Genomic DNA, 25,008 nt, shown 5'->3' with positions numbered 1-25,008 from the left:
GAAAGGTTTTCTGCAGAAGAAACTTTCAGATTTGAGATTGTCTGTATATTATTAAAATACATACATTTGAATAAAGCAAGTATGTCTAATCAGTTCAATATTTTTTTAGAAGGCGAGACATTAATTCTATGTTATACCATTATCTTTGTCGTGTTCGCAACAGGATTTTGTGAGGTCATACATTTTTAAACACAAATTCAATATTGAACACATTTAAAAAAAAAAAAAAAAATTTCTGATGGATTAACCGGTCTCATCAGTGGAGCTAAAACACTCACACACACACACACACACACACACACACATATATATATATATATATATATATAACCCTACAACAGATGTATCCATCGGATCGCCATCAATGATGGTGATACATGGCTGTGTGCATAATGTATATACAACTCGTCTAAACATCAACCCAACAATGTTAGATCTGTAAATTTGCTTTCGCAAATTTTTGGTTCTTCCCACGCCGGGATTCGAACCCATGCTACTGTGGTATCGTGACACCAAATCGCCTGCACTGCAGCCGTCCCGCTAGACCACACGACCACCTGGGCTCTCAAAAAAGAGCTTTCGCTGGCCATGTGTTACCTTTCCACGTCAGTTTTAATCTAGCGGCGTACTACAGTACATGATATATAAGGCATGAAGGTGTTATTGTTACAGATCAGCTAAATTATCTATAGTAAAGGATCCTATAAATTAATGTAAGATACAGTCACAGAAAATAATTATATTCATAGGTAAATATTCTGGATCACATCCGCAATTATATATTCACTGTATAGTCTATATGTTTGGATTTTTAGACATCCGTATTTTCCGGAAATAATCTGGACTTCTCCGTATTTTCACTAGTGCTTACTTTCTCTTCCTCACCGGTCTATTGCAAATGGATGCCACGACAAAACTGCTCCTGTGGATATTGTGACAAATCACCGTCAAGTACGTTTCAAATCAATTATAAACTGTTAAATATATATACCGTTAATTCCGTTAACTTGGATTCCATGTTTATTCAACCATACGAACTGTAATTGTTTATTTCTATGAATTGAACTGAGAATTCTACTTTCGTTTTTGACTTGATATTATTATTGCATTGAACATTCATATATTTCTTTCGTACATATTGTAAAATATTGTATTTTTATTTCTTTCAGTTTACCAAACATTACACACTCTGTAAAAACTCCTGTATCCTTTCTGGTGGAATTATAATCTACAAGCTTCACTCACAAGTTGTTATTCTTTGTAATTTGCCGAGATTGCGATACAATCCCATGGTTATACTAGCTGAGTCAGGCTCAGCATAGTAAATTGACGACAACCTGTCTTTACATATCCAAACAAGGAACTACAACGTAGCAACGTACAAACCTTTACACTGACAGTGGACTACAGATCTTGTGTATACTCGACAGCAACCCAACAACGTTGAGTCAACATGGATCCCAGTCATATGGAACAACAAGAAGAGATACAGCCCCAAGAAGGAGATGTCCCTGAACTATTAGAAAATCCGTCTAATACATCACAGTCAGATGAAACTCCCGAGGCTAGGCGAGTACGTGACCTCACAGAAAAAGGACAAGGAGCTTTCACTGAAAAACGTGACAAGTTCTGTCAGGAACTGGAGGCTCTCTGGGCCGACATTGAATCCCAGTTATTGGAAGTAACAACGCCTCCTAACGAGCTCCAGCAACTCCTCACAGCTCAGGACAAACTAGTTAAAGCCTGTAATAACTATCGTAGGCTCACAGATGAGTACCTTGACTTTCTGAAAAGGACCAGAACATTGGAGAGTCAAAAAGAAATTGATGCATGTAAACTCTCTTTGGATTTACGTCTGTCCAAAGTGGAACTTGTTATGGAAAAACTACACGAGCATCGCCTCGCCCTAACAAAGGCCAAATCCACTAAAACAAAGACCTCAAAAGGTAAGAAAACCTCACGCAGTGGTAGCTCTAACGTGTCAGACATGTCAAGCCTAGCACGGAAAAAGCGTGCCAAGGCAGAGGCTGCCAAGTCTAAAATAGCCTTTGTAGAAAAACATGCCATTATCCTACAACAGGAAGTAATGTTAGAGGAACAAGCCCTGTTCAGACAAATTGAAAAAGAACAGGAGGCCGCTCACAGAAAAGTGCAATTAGAACAAGAGGCTATGCGCAGGAAGGCTGAAATGCAACAAGAAGCTGCACGAGTAAGCCGAGAAAAGGCCGAGCTTAAAGCCAAATTTAACCTTCTTGAAGCACAGAAAGAAGCTGCAGCCGCAGAAGCCGAGGCTCGTATCCTGGAATACGACGATAGTCAAGCCTTTAGCGAACTACCTGACGAAAAGGAAGACCCGCTCCAGCGTGTGCAAGATTTTGTCAACAAACTTCCTGTATCAACAGCTGTGAAGGAAGTAACAGCACCTCAAAAGGAAAAGCAATTTCCTGTTAAAATTGAGCTGAGCCACGAAGCACCAGCGTTCGTGCCGTCCGCGGCACTGAACTTGCTGTCACAGACATCTGCTGTCTTACCTTCCGATTCTAAGTCACCGGAAGTTACCTTTATCCCAGATCTGGGATTAGTAACCGGCATACAAAGACTAGGCCTTTCAGATGAGAGCCCTACTGAACACCAAAAACAGGGTGTTAAAGAAACGATCCCTGTCTTACGCCCAAAACAAGACTTTATAGAAGAGATCCCTGTTTCACACCAAAAACAAGGCATAATAGAAGAGATCCCTATTGCACACCAGCAACAAATCAACCTCACATCGGAGATAACTAGATTCCTCTTACGTAAGGACCTGCTTTTTTCCCGGTTAACGAGCTTTAACGATCGGGCAGAATCCTTCCATACTTGGAAAGCAAGCTTCAAGAATGTGACTGATGAGTTACAAGTCTCTGACTCAGAACAGATCGATTTACTGATCAAGTGGCTCGGTCCAGAGTCTGCTAAACACGCCATTAGCATAAGAGCGTCGAACGCCAATAATCCTACCATAGGGATACAGAGATTATGGAAGAGGCTTGACGAGCGGTATGGTGCTCCAGAAATGTTGGAAGCCTCTCTCATGAGTAAACTTGCCAAATTCCCTACCTTAACAAATAAGGACAACACACGTCTCTACGAACTATCTGACATTCTATCAGAAATAGAATATCACAAGGAAAATCCCAAGCTGGGATGTTTGCTAGGATATTTTGACTCCTCATCCGGGATTAATCCTATTGTTGAAAAGTTACCGTACGGACTCCAAGAAAAGTGGACAACAAGGGCTACAAGATACAAGTCCAAATATGAAGTTGCCTTTCCACCTTTCACAGAATTCTCTGCCTTCATCAGGGAAATAAGCAAAACAAAGAATGATCCTGGGTTCATCTTTGGGTCAAAAGCCACACCAAATACAAAAGGTGCTGCGCCAAGGTCTACGTCTTATCCTAGGACTAAAGTTGGTGCTCATAAAACAGCAGTTGAGCAGCAATCTAGAGACGCCAGCAAACAAGGTCTTTGTATTCTGCACAATACAAAACATTCCTTAAATGAATATCGAGCGTTCAGAGCCAAGTCAATAGAGGAGCGCAAAGGTCTTTTAAAAGAAAACAATGTATGTTACAAGTGTTGTGATTCTACCACACATAGAAGCCGGGATTGCAATGCAAGCATAAGTTGTAAAGAATGTGGAAGTAAACAACACACTACCGCACTTCACATCACTAGACCACAGCAACCTGCAAGTTCACAGTCTAGCTCGCCTAAGCAAGCCTACGGCGGGGAGCCTATAGAATCGGCTGAAACTAAGGCAACCTCAGTGAACTCTACCTGTACTGAGATCTGCAAAGATACATATAGTGGAAAATCTTGTGCTAATATACTTCCTGTGAATGTTTATCACAAAGATAACCAGTACAAAGTTATTCGCATGTACGCCATCATTGATGACCAAAGCAACAGGTCACTAGCATCGCCCGAATTCTTTAATCTTTTCGACGTCAAAGATAAACCGGAAAACTATACTTTATCAACATTCTCCGGCAAAGTAGTCACTTCCGGCAAAGTAGTCACTTCCGGCAAAAGAGGAAGAGGTTTCGTCATGGAATCAATCAATGGTAATGACAAGTTTGACCTTCCCGTACTGATTGAATGTGATCATATTCCCAATAATAGGGACGAAATACCTACTCCTGAAGTAACAATGCACCACCCTCATTTAAAAGAACTTAGAGGTAGCATTCCACCAATAGAGGAAAATTGCCAAATTCTTCTCTTAATTGGCAGAGACCTTATAGAGGCACACCGTGTCCTCGATCAGCGCATAGGACCACCCAGAACTCCATATGCACAACAATTGAAACTTGGTTGGGTAGTGATAGGAGAAACCTGCAATAACAAGCAGCATGTTCCTCTTGAGTTAAATGTCAAAATAACCAACATTTTGCCTACAGGACAACCTTCAACCTTTCAACCATGCACAAGCAAGTTTGACATCCGGGAAAACTACACAGACCCTGTAACGAAAGACCTACAATCGCCACTCTTTGAAAAAACAAGAGACGATGACAAGCCTGGACAGTCATATGAGGACAAAATGTTCATGATGCAGATGGACAACGAATTTGTAAGAGACTCGGAAGGAAGTTGGGTAGCACCGTTGCCGTTCCGAGTGCCAAGACAGCCATTGCCAAGCAACAGACAACAAGCTCTTCATCGTGCTAATATGTTAGACATCAGTTTGAATAGAAACCCAGTTAAGCGGGAACACTTTCTTACTTTTATGAGTAAAATCCTAGACAATAATCATGCAGAGCTCGCTCCACCATTCTTCCGCCAAATGTAACGGAGTTTCACTTAACAGCGTCCTGCTTACAGGTCCAGACTTGACCAACGATCTCTTGGGAGTACTGCTGCGTTTCAGGAAAGAAATGGTCGCAGTAACTGCAGATGTTCAACATATGTTTCACTGCTTTGTTGTCAGAAAAGACCACCGAAATTATCTGAGATTTTTATGGCATAAAGACAATGACCTACAGAAGAACCTTGTCGAATATCGCATGAGAGTTCATGTTTTCGGGAATAGTCCGTCACCTGCTGTTGCTACGCTTGGACTCAGAAAAGCAGCTCAAGCATCAGAACAAGAGTTTGGCAGTCACGTGACTAGCTTTGTTACAAGAGACTTCTATGTCGACGACGGTCTTACGTCATGTCCCACTAAAGAGGAAGCTGTTACGCTCATGAAGGACACACAGCAAGCATTAGCAAGATATGGAAACTTACGCCTTCACAAGTTTGCCTCTAATTGTGCGGAAGTTATGTCTGCATTTCATGCCAGTGATTTGGCTTCAAATCTTAAAGATCTAGACTTAGAATGCGATAGCAAACCCCTACAACGTAGTCTTGGTCTCAGCTGGGACGTAAACACTGATAACTTTTTATTTCAATTATCATCAGAAAACAAACCGATCACTCGGAGAGGAATTTTATCAACGATAAACAGTCTCTACGATCCTCTGGGATTTTTGGCTCCGGTGATTATACAAGGGAAACTCCTATTGAGGAAAATAGTATCAGAAACCGTCGATTGGGACCAACCTCTCACTGATGAGACAGCAGATGAGTGGAAATCTTGGAGAGATACTCTAATTGCTATCGAAACATTGCGCATTCCACGTACCTACGTGCCGTATCTGAGCAAAACCGCCACAAAGGAGTTACATGTCTTCTCTGATGCATCAGAAAAAGCCATAGCAGCTGTTGCATATCTACGCACGACCGACAATAGTGGTGAACCAAACATAGGATTCATTCTTGGGAAAGCTAAAGTTGCACCAACAAGTGGTCATACTATTCCACGCCTTGAACTATCTGCTGCAGTATTAGCAGTCGAGATAACACAGACCATCATGGATAATTTAGATTTACATATAGACACCGTAAAATTCTACACAGACAGTAAAGTAGTCCTAGGCTACATAAGTAACGAGACAAGAAGGTTCTTCATCTATGTCGCCAATCGAGTAGAGAAAATAAGAAAATTTAGCTCTCCAAGTCAATGGAATTATGTACCAACTCACCGTAATCCCGCAGATTCGGGAACAAGGTCCGTACAAGCCCATGAAATTCACAGCAGCGAATGGTTATTAGGACCAAAACAACTTCTTTCCTCAGAACAGAAGAATTCTGAGGATATATACCAGCTAATAGATCCAGAAGAAGATGGAGAAATCCGTGCAACTGTTAATGTTGCAAAAACATTTTCCACACCTGAGCATAAAGGTATCGGAACTGATAGATTCAATCGATTCTCCAACTGGACATCACTTGTGCGAGCGATAGCCTTTTTGGAACGTTTCTCTCGTTTACACGGGTCAAAACAGGCATCATCAGTGACTTCTGTGGATAGTTTTTCAAATGCCGAAAATTTCATCTTATTATCTGCACAACAGGAAGTTTATGGAGATGAAATAGATGGAGATATAAAACGTCAGGAACAAATTAATAAGCGGAGCCCGATAGCTAACCTCAATCCGTTTTTGGATGAACGAGGACTATTACGAGTTGGAGGCCGTATTGTTAAATCGGACTTGAACCTCCATGAAAAGAAACCATTGATCGTCCCTGGACGCAATCATGTAGCAACATTATTAGTTCGACACTACCACAACAAGATAAAACATCAAGGTCGCCATTTCACAGATGGAGCGATTCGATCCGCAGGATTTTGGATCGTAGGAGCAAATCGCTTAATCTCATCTATTATTCACAAATGTGTGACATGCCGCAAACTCAGAGGAAAAACTGAGTATCAAATCATGTCTGATTTGCCAGAGGACCGTCTCGAACCTTCACCTCCGTTTACTAACGTTGGAATAGACACCTTTGGACCCTGGACAATTGTTTCACGTAAAACACGTGGTGGATACGCCAACTCAAAACGTTGGGCAATTTTATTCACATGCTTAGTGACAAGAGCTATTCACATCGAATTAATCGAGGAAATGAGTTCTTCGGCCTTCATAAACGCTGTCAGGAGATTCGCCGCTATAAGAGGCCAAGTAAAGATTTTCCGATCTGACCGTGGAACAAACTTTATTGGCGCAATCGACGATTTAAAGATTGACTCAATCAACGTTGAAGATGGACCCTTCAAGAACTTTCTGTACAATTCTGGTACAACTTGGATCTTCAATGCGCCGCATTCGTCCCATGGGTGGAGTCTGGGAAAGAATGATTGGTATCACCAGAAGAATTCTTGATTCTATGCTTCTAAACGCAGCCGGAAGAAGCCTTACACATGACGTGCTGAACACACTAATGGCAGAAGTTTCAGCAATAGTGAACTCTAGACCTCTGGTACCGGTATCAACAGATCCAGAGAATCCGTTAATACTAACTCCGGCTATGTTATTGACACAGAAAACCGACTACGTTTTCACTTCAGACCATCTTGGGGAATTCGACAAACGAGATCTCTGTCTTGCCGAATGGAGACGAGTACAGGCTCTGGCCAGTGTTTTCTGGTCCCGTTGGAGGAAGGAATACCTGCCGTTACTACAACAACGACGAAAATGGACCGAAGATCGCCGTGATCCCATCGAAGGAGACGTCATTCTTCTTAAGGACAAAAACATTTGCCGTACCCAATGGCCCGTTGGAATTATAGTGAACTCATTTAAAAGTTCAGACCAACATGTCCGAAAAGCAGAAGTGCGAGTTATCGTTAATGAAAAAGCCACAACCTACACACGCCCTATCGTGGACATGATTCTCCTCATAGAGAACACTCCTGTGTAAATATATGTATATATCTCTGGATTTATATAGTGACATTCATATGTGTTATATCTTATGGAATAATAGTGATATCAGGTAGATTTCAGACGGGGAGTATTCTGGATCACATCCGCAATTATATATTCACTGTATAGTCTATATGATTGGATTTTTAGACATCCGTATTTTCCGGAAATAATCTGGACTTCTCCGTATTTTCACTAGTGCTTACTTTCTCTTCCTCACCGGTCTATTGCAAATGGATGCCACGACAAAACATCTTCGCTAGCCAAGGGTTACGGTCCACTCCCGCTCTCTTCACCCTTGGCGGATTGAGTTAAAATTTCGGAGACACAACGTAAGGATTTTTATTGGTTGCAGTCAAAACTCGCTGCATCCAATCAAAAAGCGCCTATAACATGATCACGTGTAAATGTATAAAGTGTTTGTAAACAATTACCAAGTGTTTATTGTGCAACAAGTCTTTACATCCCTAAACATACGACTATATTTAGTGACAACTTGAAGGTTTTTAATCAACAAACAGAAGTTCTTGTGTATGTTTTATGCACAAATGCATGAATGTTGACTTATATTTTCATTTCCGGCTTTACCAAGTGTGTAGAATCTAGACGCTACCGTGTTTTTACCTCCAAAATGAAGAGTTCAAGTGCTACCATTGGTCAAGAATAATGTATTCAGAATGGGCGTGATTTTTATCTTCCGATAGATGGCGCAACATTGTTATCACAAATGTTGGCTCAATCCGCCAAGGGTGAAGAGATCGGGAGTGGATCGTAACCCTTGGCTAGCGAAGATGCGACAAAACTGCTCCTGTGGATATTGTGACAAATCACCGTCAAGAACGTTTCAAATCAATTATAAACTGTTAAATATATATACCGTTAATTCCGTTAACTTGGATTCCATGTTTATTCAACCATACGAACTGTAATTGTTTATTTCTATGAATTGAACTGAGAATTCTACTTTCGTTTTTGACTTGATATTATTATTGCATTGAACATTCATATATTTCTTTCGTACATATTGTAAAATATTGTATTTTTATTTCTTTCAGTTTACCAAACATTACACACTCTGTAAAAACTCTTGTATCCTTTCTGGTGGAATTATAATCTACAAGCTTCACTCACAAGTTGTTATTCTTTGTAATTTGCCGAGATTGCGATACAATCCCATGGTTATACTAGCTGAGTCAGGCTCAGCATAGTACGTCTGAGTCAGTGACAACCCTACAACAGATGTATCCATCGGATCGCCATCAATGATGGTGATACATGGCTGTGTACATAATGTATATACAACTCGTCTAAACATCAACCCAACAATGTATGATCTGCTCGCCGGGGTTCGAACCCATGCTACTGTGATATCGTGACACCAAATTGCCTGCACTGCAGCCGTCCTGCTAGACCACACGACCACCTGGGCTCTCAAAAAAGAGCTATATATAGAGGAGGGAACATGGTCTCTGCGCAATGTTAGGTGGTGTTGTCGTAGAAGTTAGAAATGAAAAGTACAGGTTCAAGCCCCAGCGCCGGGGAGAAAGTTACGAATCAAATCTACTCAAACATCGTTAGATTGATCTTCTAGGCACTTTATACATATTCTAACGCCTGGTATTTCTTAATCATAAGAAATCCGATGGACCAGGTATAATTTGCAGTTGTCACTACACATAGGCAGATATATATCGAAAATGTTGTTTGTCGTGTATTCAGGCCCTTCTACAACGAAATTTGTTTTACATTCACACGTTGTTATCCAACGCAATCATATGTTTGAATGTAGTTTTCAATTTAGACTTGTTTATATTTTTTTTCGTTTTGGCTTCGCTTTCGTCCCTCCGGTTTATATGATCCGTTCATCTTATTGACTCTTAAAATTCAAGAATCTATCTAAAACTGAGTGTAAATTATAAATAACTTTCCAAATACCGTTTCGATCCCTAACATCACTGAAGAGACATTTATTGTCGAAATTCGGATATGGTGTACAAAAAAAGTATTGATACCTTATGTGTGTGGCATAACATTTTAGCCACTAATTAATTGTTATTTGTTTAGTACTAAAGTTATAAAAAAGACCAATTTTGTTACAGCTTGTGATCAATTTTATTTGGCAATCGCCAATGGCAGTCAGCAGGGTTAAAGAACATCAGTTGTTCGACAGTTAGTCAAATGCGTTTTGTTTGAATATACTTTTTCACTTTTTTTGTCTTTTGGAAAATATTGTTTGTGCTGTATTTAGACCCTTCTACAACGAAATTTGTTTAACATGCACACGTATACAAATTGCGGTTTTTATCAAACGCAATCATAGGTTTGAACGCAGTTTTCAATTTAGACTTGTTTGTATACTCTACAACAAATTTATCTATCGGATCATCAGCAATGATGGTGATACATGGCTGTGTACATAATGTATATACAACTCGTCTAAATATCACCCCAACAATGTTAGATCTTTTCTTTCGCAATTTTTTTGTTTTTCCCTCGCCGGTATTCGATGCATGCTACTGAGATATCGTGACACCAAATACGTTATGCAGGATCGGAATGTTAACAACTGTAAGTTTTAACATCCGAAGTGCATCTGTTCTATTTCATTATTCATATATAAGACTTCTCTATTGAACATATTAACCAAAGGACCGTTCCATAATGAACCTAAATATATAAAACCGAAACACCATTAATAATGTGCATCGATGTTGAAAATGAGAAAAATGAGAAACAATGGTTTATATTGTCAAATGGGTATAAATGTCTGGAAGTCATTGATTCAACTTAGATGTAAAAACTGAATAAGCTAATCATCTTGTCTTTTGTAAAAATAAAAAAAAAACATTTATATCTGGATCCTTTACACTAGTATTAATATTCTCCAAACAAAAGTAGAAATATATATTTTTCAAAACCCATCTTTGTTTCACACTCAAAATAAGTGAGACTTATTTTACCAAATGCTTAATCACTTATTCAAAGTCAAAAAATCTCGTTAAATAGCCACCTTCTGACTCTTGATTTTCAAAACTCGTCATATTCGTAACAAATTACCATTGTCGTTCAATTCCATTGAATAAATGCCTCAATGCTCGGAAACATCAGTCATATCTCCCTTTTTTAATTTCTTGTGGGTGCAGTACCGGGATCAGCCTTATTAAGATAAACATGTATTCGAGTTGATACAATGAAATTCGTGTCACCCAGTATATATCTTTTGCATGAAATTAGGTACAAGTGTGAATAGTTTAATATTGTTTTATGGTTTCGTACTAAAGAAATTCATAGCCAAAGCTAGAAGTCCAGATGAATCCAACGATCTAGGTGAAAAAAAGAAAGCCCAAAAATAGCAAAAACAGCTAAAATGATAAATAGGGATAAAATGTGTTTTTTTTGGCTGTTGAAGAAAATATGACGGATACAACAAATTATTGAAATAGCCTTTTTATGCCTTCATTAATATATATATTTTGAAAAGCAAAAATAATCATTTATTAAAGGTTTAAGCAAATAATTAGGAGCCTCACTTTTCATCACGACCAGAAACACCCGAACCCGACTTACGAGCATTATATGTTATGTAACAGTTATATTAAAAAAAAACATAGACACATGACTGCCTGAGAGGAAAAACTTAATTCATTTACGTCAACTTTTGCTAATGGAATATTGAAATCTCTTTATCAACTAAGTAATCCATCGAGGAATCATAAAAAGCTTATGTTTTAAATCATGTCGGCACAAACGAACAACATACCAAGAAGGATTTGAATTTAACCGGAAATTGTATTTCGAGCGCTTGATGTGGTTTTGTGGACTTACTTTTATACCTTTAATTGGCAAATATACATGTCAATATTTATAAATGATATTACATAGATGATTACTTGGGTTAGATATATCATTAAACAAATAAACAGTTTCGTGAAAAGGGACTTCAAATAACAGATTTAAATAGAAATCGATAACAGTAGATGCGATCACCTAGTAAGTATTTTTTTTTCATATTGCAACATATTTTAATTACAATATTACTAATCAATTAGTATAACAGAAATAAAACAGCTTGTACAACTGTGCCCCCCTGCAGAGGTATAGAAAAACAGCAAATTAACGGGTGTTTCGCGGACTCTTTTTAGACGATACACAGACTCTTTTTAGTTGTTACACTGACACTTTTTATGAATAGACCCACTCGTGCATAATCAGTGAGTTCATGGGCACTTTAACTTTCAATTAGATTTGAATTTTTTGGTTCACCGACTTATTTCATTCATTTTGTTTTAAATAAAATATTAACGTTAGCATCAACATTTTGTTTAAAAACATTTTCAGTTAAATAGTGTTCATATCGGTACACTAAGGTTGGTATGTAATTTCAAAAAGGGGGTAGGGTTTTCTCCTAATAACAACACATATTTTGATCACAAATTTTATGAGAAAAAAATTACTAAGGTAAAGCAGATAACAAATTATTGATCTGCATGATTCCTGATTTTTCTAAAACTGTATTGGTATAATATTGTTAATTTAAGAATATATATATAAATATATATATATACAACTCGTCTAAACATCAACCCAATATATATATATATATATATTGGGTGAAAGGCGTTGTAAAGGTAAATAGTTAATACATTTAGAACAGAACATACTGCCCGCCCCCCCCTTTAAGGAGCAAAGTAATCGGTCAATAAACGTATTGTCTTCACTACATTGGCATGAATAGTATTTTGACAATTCGATGAATAAAGAAATTATAATACCGACGTTAATATTTCAATTAAAAAAGACAGAAAATATGTTAATGATATGCAGTTATTTAATATATAACAATGCAATATATCAAAATATATTTCCCGAGGTATGAGGATCAGCTCATTGTTCTATAGCCTGAAGCCAATGGCTGAGAGTTATAGAACAATGAGTTGATCTTCATACCGAGGGAAATTTATTTTGATCTATAGCACTGTTACACATTCAATAACTGTTTTATTACCTAATACATATAAAAGACCCAATTTGATTGGTCAACGTGAATACCTTTCAACTAATCCGATTTAGAATAAGAAGTCATAACAGGTCAGTGCAATAAACTGCAAACAAGTGCAATAGAACGGTAATTTACAGTGCAATAGACCATGGAACCAGAAAATTGCAGAAAAATAGCAAATAATATAGAAATATTAATGAAACACTAAAATACTCTTTCTAAGGTAATAACAATCAAATTTCATGAAAAGATAAACTCACTAATTCACGATTAATTTTATAAATAAAAAGTGTAGTCAATGTCCATATAAGCAACGATGAAATGGCACAACCTGCATTTTTTCATCAAAATAGAGATCACAGCCTGTTTATTTCAAATCAACTTTCTAGAAAAAAAGAACTCGGTTTAAGGAATTAAATGAAAAAACATGTGTTAACTTTAAAATACAGCATTTACTGCTTTGAGGTCATTTAAGTTTCTCAAAGGTTCAGTCTTGCAAAATGTAATGCTTCTTCCTTGAAACGTCGTACAACTCAGATTCACAACAAAAATACAGGCCGGAAACAACCTGCCGTATAGTTTTTCTGCACTTGTTCTCATTTAACAATGGGTTTGGCATTTCTATTCGTATTTTACCCCGCTTCCGCTCAGGGTAAAACAATCGAATAGAAATGCCTAACCAATGGTTAAAAAAACAAATCTACGGCTGCCCTGAATTATTTCGTAATCAACGCAGTTTTCTGTTGAATTATATCAACAACCCTGGGCTTGCACTTGTATCAATATATTTGAAAGGGTATATCAACATGAATTGACTGTATAGAACATGCAATAACCAACAGTGAATATATGTCGACTTATATTTGATGAATGCAATATTTGTAATTTAACTTTTTCCAGGGTTTAACAGTCTTGTAATTAAATATCAATACCTTACGTCAAACATACGTCTTTAAAAACATTGTGAACCATTGTCAAAATGCGGCAGTCAATTAAAATTCCTATTTGAAAACTAGCCATTTATGAGGGTGGTAAAGGGTAATTTTCGTGCAACGTGATCGCCGTTTTTTTATTTCACGTTCTACGTGTTTTTACTTGTTTATATGACGTTCAGTCGTGCAAGACGGGTGTCTCGTTCAACGTGTTCTGCTTATTTGATTTTACGTGCATCACAAATTTCAAAGTCTTATTTTGCGTGCTCGGTTTTTTCAAATAAAATTCAAACACTTGGTAGGGATCGTCAAGAAATACTTTTTTAAAAGCCGTAAACCAATTATATCATAAATGTGTTTACTAAATCGGGAAAATCAAGTAAAGCAAGTATGTCCTGTGTGATCTTAGTAATGATATGATTCTGATATTTAAGATAAACATGACAAACTTGTATTATAATCATGAAGTTAGTTCACTTCATGAATACATACTTCCAAATTCCTTTAACCGCCAAGGGTGACTGGGGTATAGAAATATGGTCACTTGGTCTTCTCCCGACCGGCAGTAAAACGCTTGCCGAAGTGGGGCGTCCGTTTGGCTGTGCGGGATGTATCAAGTTCGCAGTCACGTCCAGTCAGAAGGGGAACGTTAAATCCAATGCCTCGTGTAAAGAGAGTGCCACGCTCTTTGCACGTTAAGAACCCTTGCAACAACTCTTTGAGGGTCCGTAGGTGGCCTGTTGCAAGGCAAAATCTCTGTCCCTACATACCCTCATTTTCTAGTGGCAGTCCAAATTTCCTTGACCATCATCCCAGATGGCCTCTTTTGTATCAACCTACCTATTGTATTTATTGTGAACTTGTTCTCGTCCTGAATATGCATGAAATATGTGCCACTAGACGTTTAGCAACCAACAATCAATCAATCTATCCAAATTCCTTTAAACAGTAGATCAATTGTGTTATCTTGTTTTACCCACAGGTCAAAATAAAACACTCCAAATATATTAGATGCAGAGAAGAGCTTACATGTATGTGTTTATTTTGGTATAAATAATGTGATGGAAGAACCAACACCAAACCAATTTACATGCCTTGGATACATAGACGGAAAGCAGTGTCTTCAATTAATCAGCAGTGACTCAAATTTCTGTACAAATTGCGGAACAAAAAACCCTGACTTTTTCACAGGTAACAATAAATGTAAAAAAAAACTTTCTTTCCGGCCAGATTTGGAAAATATGATAAAAACATACCTTCATACGCTACTCTTCGAATAGAAAATAAAATCACAAAAGTACTGGACTGCGCGGGAAATTCCCATATAAAATTGCAAAATCAAAAGCTCAAACACATCAAACGAATGGAAAACAACTGTCTAAATCCTGACTTAGTACAGACATTTTCATAGGAGATCGGAAATTAAGGCGTTTTCTCAAGACGCAAAAACGGAAACACTATTAAATATAAAGGAATAGGGCTTGCCATTTGTGGGTCCTGTTTTATTTAATTGTTTTTCAAAGACAGGTAATATAGTCCAATTAAAGTGGTTTTGATTTGTTTTCACATCCCATTTTGAAATATAATTTTGAAATTAAAACTGTGGTGGATGACATATCATTCTAGAAAGCCGTACGTCATTCATGATTTTGCTAGGGTTCCATAAATATATAATTACACAATTGTAATTGAAAAAGTATAACAAATAATTTTACAAGTTTCTTTTAAGAATATCTGATTAATCAATTATTTAAAATCAATCGGTCAATTCAAAAGATGAAAAGGGCACAGCAGAAATAATTTCTTTTACTGACAGATCAAAAGATGGAGACCATAATGTTAAATTGTTTCTTAACTAACAATGTGACGTCCTTTCAGACGGTAAATGAAACCAAATACTTGTATTGGCCTATTAAATTATAGACCTAGTACTTTTGATAAATACTATTTCTTATTAACTTTATATATAAAATATTATGCTGCTTTTTGTTGAAGTTGACAATGTGTTTCGTTCCCATAACGTCGATCAAAACTAGTTATTAGGACCCGAATGTTAATTAGATTCCTCCGGTTAATATGTTGTCTTTAAATCAGTTAAGTTGGACATATCTCGTCAGTTCTCATGTGTTGGTTGATAACCGATTTGTTTTTGTTTTGTTCGTATTTTAAGGTTATAAATAGTCAGTACTAAACAAGGTAACTATTGATAGGCACTTACAAATAGAGGTTATATTAGAAAACACAGTGATATTCTGTTCTAATTAAATTACTTTCTCTGACATACCCCATATCAGTGAACCCACTAAATGAATTGTAAATTGGTGACAAACTGAAAATTAAAAAAAAAAATGTTTAGGATATTTCAACAGAGATAAACTACTGCCGCTTTCATTTATATTTAGATGAATAATCCGATATGTGATTTATACAAACATATTACAGCTCAATCAATCATTCCAAATAATGACCACGACACAGAAAGAGGTCTCGTGAGTGACAGTTCAGATGATGAGGACCAGACTGATACATGGAACGTTGAAGAAAAACTTGACTCTATTTCTGTGTCAAATGGTAAACTAGTTTTAGACTCGGGAATTCATAGCATGAGTTTAACTGTGCTTTTGATGTGCATTTATTATTTATTCACTGGTTAAAGGTAAACATGGAGGGTTGAGAACACACATATCATGTTTAACCCCGCTGCATATTTTGATTCTGTCTGAGTAAGCAAACTTACATGATGAAGAAAAAAAAGATTTCGATCACGAAAGAAGTTTGCGCGTTTATTGTCATTTTTACAAAATTATATCAATATATATTCCGTGAGCAGAGGGTTCCGACAAAATCAATAACAATGATCATAGAACTATTGTATATATTTACGATTATCTTTCAAGTTATTTGTCCACTAGTTATCTTCTTTTGAAGTTACGATTATCTTTATTAATTTCAAGGGTTATTGTTTCGGTAAATTGGTCACATATGATATATATAAAACACACACACAACAATACCGTACAGATCAACTAAATGGGCGAGTAATTCTATATAATAGCGTGAGTACAAGGAGAAATTACAAAAAGAAGATTTTACCTGTTTTGGCTCCGCCATTTGGGAATCACTGTAACTGCTATTATTGTCATTTACGAATTATGGGTGCGAAAATCAAATAAGATTATTTTCTACCTAATACTCACTCTATTTCGAACATGCAGTGGTACATTAATACCAAAGAAGCATATTGGTATAACTCATGATGAAAATGATCTTATAATTTTGAAATATAAATAAAATAAGTCATCAAGATCGTCAAATCTAAGATTATTGAAATGTATAAACAGATTAAGATTAACAGTTTTACCTTTGGCAAGCATAACTATTATTTCAAAACCGCATAGCTTAAGGCTTCTCCTGAACGTGTGAAGGTCCCCTTACTATGTATTGGATACCCAAACTACATCATAAAAAATGGCGTTTAATTTCGTCCACTTGTAAGTGTTCAACTAATATGTCGGTGCTTTTAACAAGTACCCTTACTACTATCAAAGAACTTTAAAAATATATTGTATTAAAACATATAAAAAAATCGAATAATTTGTTTGGGAGTGTTTTAGATAAATACATACTTTTGATGGTTGACAGATTTGACCTTTTTACTCTTAACACATTGTTGAAGGCCGTACAGTGACCTAAATATGTAAATTTCTGTGTCAATTGGTTGAAATTTGTCTCATTGGCAATCATCTTTTTTATACAAGATATTCAAATTTAAATGTTACATGATACAGTTTCAATTTTATCAGGTATTAGTAAACCAAAACTGTTCAGAAGGAATTTATTCAGAATAAAGATGCAAGAAGAAGTTAAGCCAGGAGTGCCCTGATATCAGTTTTTGGTCTTTTAACTCGACATCGTCACCGGATTGTTGATTATTTATTAGAATTTTGTATACGCTGTATGATCCATTTATATTTTTTTAATGTATTAAAACCAAATTAAATATCTAGTGAGAGAACATATTATTACGTTAAGAACAAAGACCAAATATCAGAAATAAACCGAGACCAATTTCCATGACTTCAAAAGAAAGAAAGCTTAAATTGGAAGATTGTTTATTCATGGAATGCTGAGATTTAACTCGTTATTTGTTTCCTTATATTTGTTTTAAGGGTTCATGTAAAGAATATGTTATGAATATAGGACGATGTGTGGTTTCAACTTTATTTTCTATTTCTAAAGGTTAACAATGTATCCTTTTTTATTCACTTGTTCATTTATTTTAGGTGAACAGGTGAGAGAATCAGACGAAGAATTAGTCAATGAGAAACATTCGGGAGAAAAAGAGTCATCCTCAGGTTAGCTACATTGTCCTTTAAATAGTATTTACAAAGATAAAAACAGATGAAATACCATCAAACCGCAGTACGTCATATCATGTTTTTACACGTTTACAGTTGTAGGTATTAAACAAATTTCTTGCACAATATAAATGTGAGCCATCAACATATGAATATATCTTTGGTTTCTCAAAGCACAATTATTATTTTTTTTAAATGAGATGACATGTTTACTAAAGCTTGTAACGGTGATAGTTGTAACCTGTTATTTTTTAAATGTTAACTATATTACGTAACAGGATAAAACTTTCGCTACAAGCAAGAACTTTGCTGACAAAAAGATAAGTTCTGCACATTTTTTGGTTTGAAACAGCCCGAATTTAACAAACACTATATAGGAAAAATCGGGATTAACTAATTAATGTACTGTAAATATAATTATGTAGAATGTTTATATTTTGCCATAAAAATCATAATATCTACTAAAATCAATAGATTTAGCTAACAAAGTCCTTATATTCTAATAAAGTAACTTTATTTGTTAGTGGAAAATTGTTTTAATGTTAATAAGCTTAAACGAAAAATTATTCGCTTTCCCCTCTCTGTGATTAAAGTGGGATAACTCTGATCAATTTTCCTAACATTCAATCATGGGAAAATGAAATATTTCTGTTTTCATTTTTCAGAAAAGTTCTAATTGTTTTGGGTGGATTCCAATTACAATGTTTCACTATAGCATTCGGCATCAGTTAGAAGTTTCTTGACTATTGTGGTGGCTATGGTGTACTGTTTTGTGTTTGTGCTTATGTGGGTTTGTGTAAAGCGTTATTATACTTCTTTCATGTATTTGTCTTTAGAGATTGAGTAAAGCAGATACGTTACATCAGCTTTCTTCTTCATTTGAGTTCTGACATAAGTGTTTACACCGTATCGATCTTAGAAACAAATGCCTTCACGTGTAGAAGGACGAATGTTGTTGGACATTTTTTTCTATGCATACTACAACTTGAAACAGTGTATTCTTTACAGCAAAATTAAACCTATGTTTTTCACCAGCATAGTGTACTTCAAATTAAAAGAAGAAAAGGGTGGTGTTTTTAATCAATTTTCAGGATATAGCTTTAAAGGACAGCAATTTCAGGAATACTTGGAAAATGTTTTTTCTGTGACACAGTTACTTGTTCAGAATATTTTCCCCTTACCTTTATGGTATAAAAAAGTATAATACAGGAAATTGTATTCTGAAATAAGCGCCTGTGATCTGTGATTTAGAGCAGTTTGTCTCATCGCACATATAAAGTCAATGATGATGAAGGCAGATTTGACCTTGCTCGTTTTTGACGTACAAACACGGAATAAATTTTTATAAGTAACAAAAACATATTTATAAGATAATTCTTTATATTGGTATATATTAATTTTAAACATTTCAAAACCAATAAAAGAAATTATAAATACACATAAATGTCTTTTATAAACAAATGAAAAATACGGGTATCTAGTTCATAACAGATTTTGAAACGATCTTTAATTCAATAAAATAAACTAAATGTAAAAGATAAAGTTATAACCCTGTTCAAGGTAGACAATCAACACATTGACTTTATGAAATTGAATATAGACTCATAGTTCAAAGGAATGTAACTTTTGTATACAAGTGAAACACCTATCGAATTATTAAGCTGGAAATTAGTGCACCACCTTTAGAAAATGCTCGAACTACTTGACTTTCAAAGCTCATAATAAACGTGTTTACACACTGATATGATATGGTTGTTAAACATTACAAACATGTAATTGTATAAGACACTATACACCTCGTGTGCTTGCATTAACGTATCCAAAAATATATTTATTTCAAGCCTAAACATTTCGACATGTTGTTTACATTTTATAAATTTTGGAATTCTAATTGGGGCACAAATTCCGGTTAAGATTTGACTAAATACCAATAATGATACCGTCAGCTAAAAATGCTAAATTATAATGATGTCGATATTCAAATAAGATACAAAATAGCATGATACCTTATGTTCCTTTTTCTCTACTTAGGAACTTAGAGAACTAAAATAAACCGGGAACAACTTTCACACATGTCAAAAGACAGACAATTTTAATTGGATTAAAATATGATTTATTCATGAAGAATACTGATTTGTAAATATTATATGGTTTTAATATTGTTATTAAAAATTTATGTAAAAATTAACAAAATGTATAATGTAAAATTGACGATGTGTGATTTCGATGTATGCATGCAGGTTGCATTTTAATGCTCTGTTTACCATTTATTTTTATTTTTGTGAAATACTAAGGCTTTTCTACCTCAGGCATAGATTACTTTAGCTGTGTTTGGCAAAACTTTTAAGAAATTTGGTCTTCAATGCTCTTCAATTTCGTACTTTATTTGGCCTTTTTAACTTTTTGGATTCGAGCGTCGCTAGCGCGTCTTTTGTAGACGAAACGTGCATCTGGCTTGTATAATAAATTTAGTCCTAGTATCTAGGATGAGTTTATTTACAACCACTGGTTCGATGCCACTGCTGGTGGAGATTTATTTCCCCGAGGGTATCACAAGCCCAGTAGTCAGCACTTTTTTTGGTTTCGAGCGTCACTGATGAGTCTTTTGTAGACGAAACGTCCGTCTGGCGTATATACTAAACTTAGTCCTGGTATCTATGATGAGTTTATTCTGAACACAGCAAACTTGTTTATTTACTTCAGGTGAACAGGTGAAAGAACCAGACGAAGTATTAATAAATGAGAAACATTCCACAGAAATAGGGTTATCGTCAGGTAAGTTACATTTTTTTCTCTCACTGAAATATGTTCCCGAGTAATAAAACAATTGAAAATATTGGTATAGTAACTATTTTTGAGTGTTCAAAATTATTTGGATGCTTAATTAAATTCTTTTTGATTACTTAGTATCTTCTCATTGTTAATGACTTCCTTAATCTAAAACTAAGGATGCTAGATGAAAATTGATTGATACAGTTACTTTAATCTTAGATCGATTTTGTTTAATAGTAGTTAATAATTTCGAGTTCTTTTAGACTTTGTACATGGTGTCTTTTGAGTGATATATAAATTCCCTGCCACGACTGACTGTATTTTTACTACTTTTTTACTGCTTTGTATCGATCTATTGAGTCTCGCGGGTACAAAAATTTCAGCAAAACATTAAACATTTGTTTTTTTCATATCAAATTGTATTTATTACACTATTAGCTATTACTTTATGATATGATACAAAATTCGATTCGGTTTGGCCCCCATATGACTTTTAAAATGTTTACATTGTTGGAAAAGCTCCAAATTGTCTCCCTTTAGTGCAAAAAAACCTATTTTTTTGGCATTAAAATTGAAATATCTTTTTTACTCATTGGTGACCAATATTTTTAATAATTGTTTTCATTTTTTTCCAATAAGCTTAACATTAACTAAATAATTGTAAAATTTTAGCGATTTCTGTAATTAAGTTATTTTTTTTTATTTCGATATTACCACTTTTTCTCCTAGTTCAACAGAAAAAAAGTACATTTACAAAAATGTATGCTTCTTTCGAAGATAGATTGTATGCGTGAATGATCGGCGACCTCTCTTTTTTATTTCATTTTTCTATTACGTATAAGATAAAGTTCATTTATATAAAGAAATAGGGAAATCTCATATTAAATATAAAAAAATGATTTAGACCCGCGAGCCCCCTTAATTCAGCCCTTTTCGACTGATTTTTATAGTTTGTTCATATATGGTATTTGACATGTACACAACCATCGAAGGTAAGGGAAAGTGTTTTGGTGCCTGCTACACAAGTCAAATCATATATGTGATGCATCCCGTTATACAATGGTTGTCTTATGTTACTGTATATCATATTTGATTTTCAAACATTGAATTTTTTTACATACATCAGTTCATTAGTTTTTTGTTTGAATTGTCATTAAGGGGCCTTTGATAGCTGACATTGTGATATAGGTTTTGCTCTTAGCGAAGCCGCACGGTGACCTTTATGTCTTATCGTCTATGTCACAAGGTGTTTCCGATAGAGAGTTGTCTCTTTGAGAGATGTGACGTACTATGATTATATGGCATACGATATGACATATTTGACAATTACTGGTTATACATAATGACAATACATGCACGGGTATAAAAGGCTTTCAAACATTAGTATCGGCAAAATCAAAATGAACAAATAAGTACATTAAATCATAATAGGATGGTTAAATTGTTATGTAATAACAAAAAATAACAATACTTACATGGATGTAAAGCCTCGGTCACACCTTACCGGATAGCTCGAACGAACGCCTAACGAATAACTTTTTTTTAATCCGTTCATGTCCGTTAGACGTCCGTTCTCATCCGTTAGGCGTCCGTCCATATCCGTTGCATGTCTGCTAAGCGTACGTTTTATCAGTAAACGTCCGTTCTGTCCGGTGGAAAATTTTGAGCATGTTCAAAACTTTGAACGGACGTCCAACAGACATTTTCGTTGGACGTCCGTTTTGTACGGTACTCGTCCGTTTCGTTTCCGTTTTGTATCCGTTACGTGTCCGTTATACATTCGTTGGAGGTCTGGCAGATAAATTCACCAACGGACTTCTAACGGACGTCTAACGGATGAAACGGATGCTGAACGAATGTGAAACGGACGTATAACGGATAAAACGGATGATGAACGGATCTGAAACGGATAAATGCCATGCAATTAAAAATTTCTCGTCAGAAATGCCCATTAGATTCTTTTAAGGTTCATGAATTCTTATTATTCATAATCGATCTTAAAATAAGGGCACATCTTCACAATCAAGCAGCTGTTATTCAGGTCAGACACTGCCCTTTAGCGACATTTTGAAGAACAAACCAAAACCAGTTACACAGAACATTTTCAATATTAATGCGATTTACATGTATTATTATTTTCGCCTTTAATTTTTACGTTTATTTTGTTTATCCGTTTTATCCGGTACGCTTCCGTTATGTGTCCGTTTTATGCGGTACTCGTCCGTTGGACGTTCGTTCGACATCCGTTCTGTCCGGTACGTCTCCGTTTCTCGTCCGTTGCATATCCGTTGCATGTCCGTTATGCATTCGTTTGGCGTCCGTTTTAGTTGGCCAGTACATCAACGGACTCCAAACGGATAACAATTTTGTCAACGGACAACTTTTATTTTCAACCGTTAGGCATCCGTTCGTCTTAGCCGGTAAGGTGTGACCTAGGCTTAAAGAATACAGTTGATATTGAACAAAAAATGTACAGCATACAACAATATACATATATTTGTTCTATCAAAATATCATGTAAACTTATATTACTACAAAATCAGGTGGAACGTCAAAATATTCCACCGGATAATCAATCATGTTATTATCTTAAGTGCAGAATGTAAAACCAACTTTTTATCATTTTGCAATAAAACACTTGTCAAAAAATGTAGATGTAGAGATCGTAATTTTTGTATCAACACACTGTTTGAGAGAAAAAAAGGAAAATGAGGTATATTGCATTTTATTTAAGATTCAATTACTTCCCTTCGTCTTATTTTTGTATTTAGATGCTGAAACATTGGAAGACGAAATTTTGAAAGATATAGGGCTTGGCAGTATCAAACAAGAAGTTTTACACATTTTTAAAGCAGATGGTCCAAAAAGTGCGGTTAGTTACCTGAATGAGAATGTGTCAATGTGGAAAAATGCGACGGTACGAATAGCAGTTGCAGGAAAAAGTTCCGTTGGGAAATCAACCTTCATCAATGCTATTCGTGATGTAAACAGTACTGACGAAGGTTCAGCTAACGAAGGAGATGGTGAAACAACTTTGGTAGTACAGGAATACCGACACCCAAAGAATAAAGAGATTATATATTGCGACCTACCAGGGTATGGAACTGTAACCATGACAAGGAAAATGTTTCTTGAGAAGGTGAAACTTCTGGACTACGATTTATTTTTCATTTTTATCAATCCTGTCCCTACAGAAGATGATCAATGGTTAACAGAACAGCTCAGAAAAGTCGAAAAGAAATTTTGTTTTGTAAGGGCAAAATTAGATCTTGACATCAAAAACCACAAAAAGATGGGAATTGCCGCAGAAAATGTTCCAGCTGAAATCAGGCGAACCATTTTTGACGCTGTCAACGATATGTCACCCGTGAAAGAAGACGTAGATATATTCTTGATTTCGAATAAGAACTTCAAGATTGGTGATATGAAAAAATTGATTTCTTTTATTGAAGCAAAATTATCAAGCTTAAAGTTTGACGCATTTGCGTTTTGTTTATCTTCAATTGGTAAAGAAATGATTGAGGTAACATACCAAAGGTTGCAAAACAGAATTTCATCCTTAGCATTAATGCTTGCATGGTGTGACTATGGTGTCCTAAATTATTGTGCAGGTGAAATTGATTTGTACTATCATTCATTTGGACTAGATAGTTTGGTGGATGATTATAGACTCTTAAATCTACGACACCCATTTTCGGCAGATTATATAGGTACGCTAATAGATCGTTTATGCGAGGACTTTCCAGGAATATTGAAACAGGTGGTTCCAATTTACAACACGGTTGTGTTATATCGTACATATAAACGTTTTTTCGAACAGCTATTGGATGAACTAAAAGACGATTGTTGTACGATGATTGCATATACCATTAAAAAGAAACTTCTTTCTGAAGAAACAGAAAATCTTCAGTAACCAATATACTGATCTTTGAAAACATGAGACGGACTAGTGAACGACTTTGATATGTACACTTAACTATATTGACACTTAACAAATATTAAAGTGGATAAGTAAATGTAACATGTTCAATTTAGCATTGTTTATATTAGTGGAGTGACAAATTAAAAAAAATGTGTTTTATCTACTTCTTTATTTGACCAGCAGGCTGAAAATTATTGTGTTGCACAGCCAATACCTTAGCATTACATTTGAT

At 35.6% G+C, this 25,008-nt stretch overlaps 2 protein-coding genes across 2 annotated transcripts; both read left to right on the top strand.

Annotated features, from left to right (window-relative positions):
* The first annotated feature begins 4,919 nt into the window (after positions 1-4,919).
* Positions 4,920-7,250, top strand: LOC134717848 (uncharacterized). The gene has a single exon (XM_063580343.1). It carries the CDS (start codon positions 4,920-4,922, stop codon positions 7,248-7,250), a length of 2,331 nt encoding a protein of 776 aa, XP_063436413.1.
* Positions 7,251-16,126: 8,876 nt separating this feature from the next.
* LOC134717847 (T-cell-specific guanine nucleotide triphosphate-binding protein 2-like) lies at positions 16,127-24,767 on the top strand. Its single transcript, XM_063580342.1, has 4 exons — positions 16,127-16,295; positions 18,008-18,079; positions 20,786-20,857; positions 23,626-24,767. The coding sequence occupies exons 1-4, from the start codon at positions 16,127-16,129 to the stop codon at positions 24,765-24,767; spliced, it is 1,455 nt and encodes a 484-aa protein (XP_063436412.1).
* Positions 24,768-25,008: the final 241 nt, after the last annotated feature.

This window comes from Mytilus trossulus, chromosome 5, assembly GCF_036588685.1.
Source record: "Mytilus trossulus isolate FHL-02 chromosome 5, PNRI_Mtr1.1.1.hap1, whole genome shotgun sequence".
NCBI classification, from domain to species: Eukaryota; Metazoa; Mollusca; class Bivalvia; order Mytilida; family Mytilidae; genus Mytilus; species Mytilus trossulus.
Note: the sequence above shows the minus strand (reverse complement) of the source record. Positions and strands in the feature narration are given on the sequence as shown.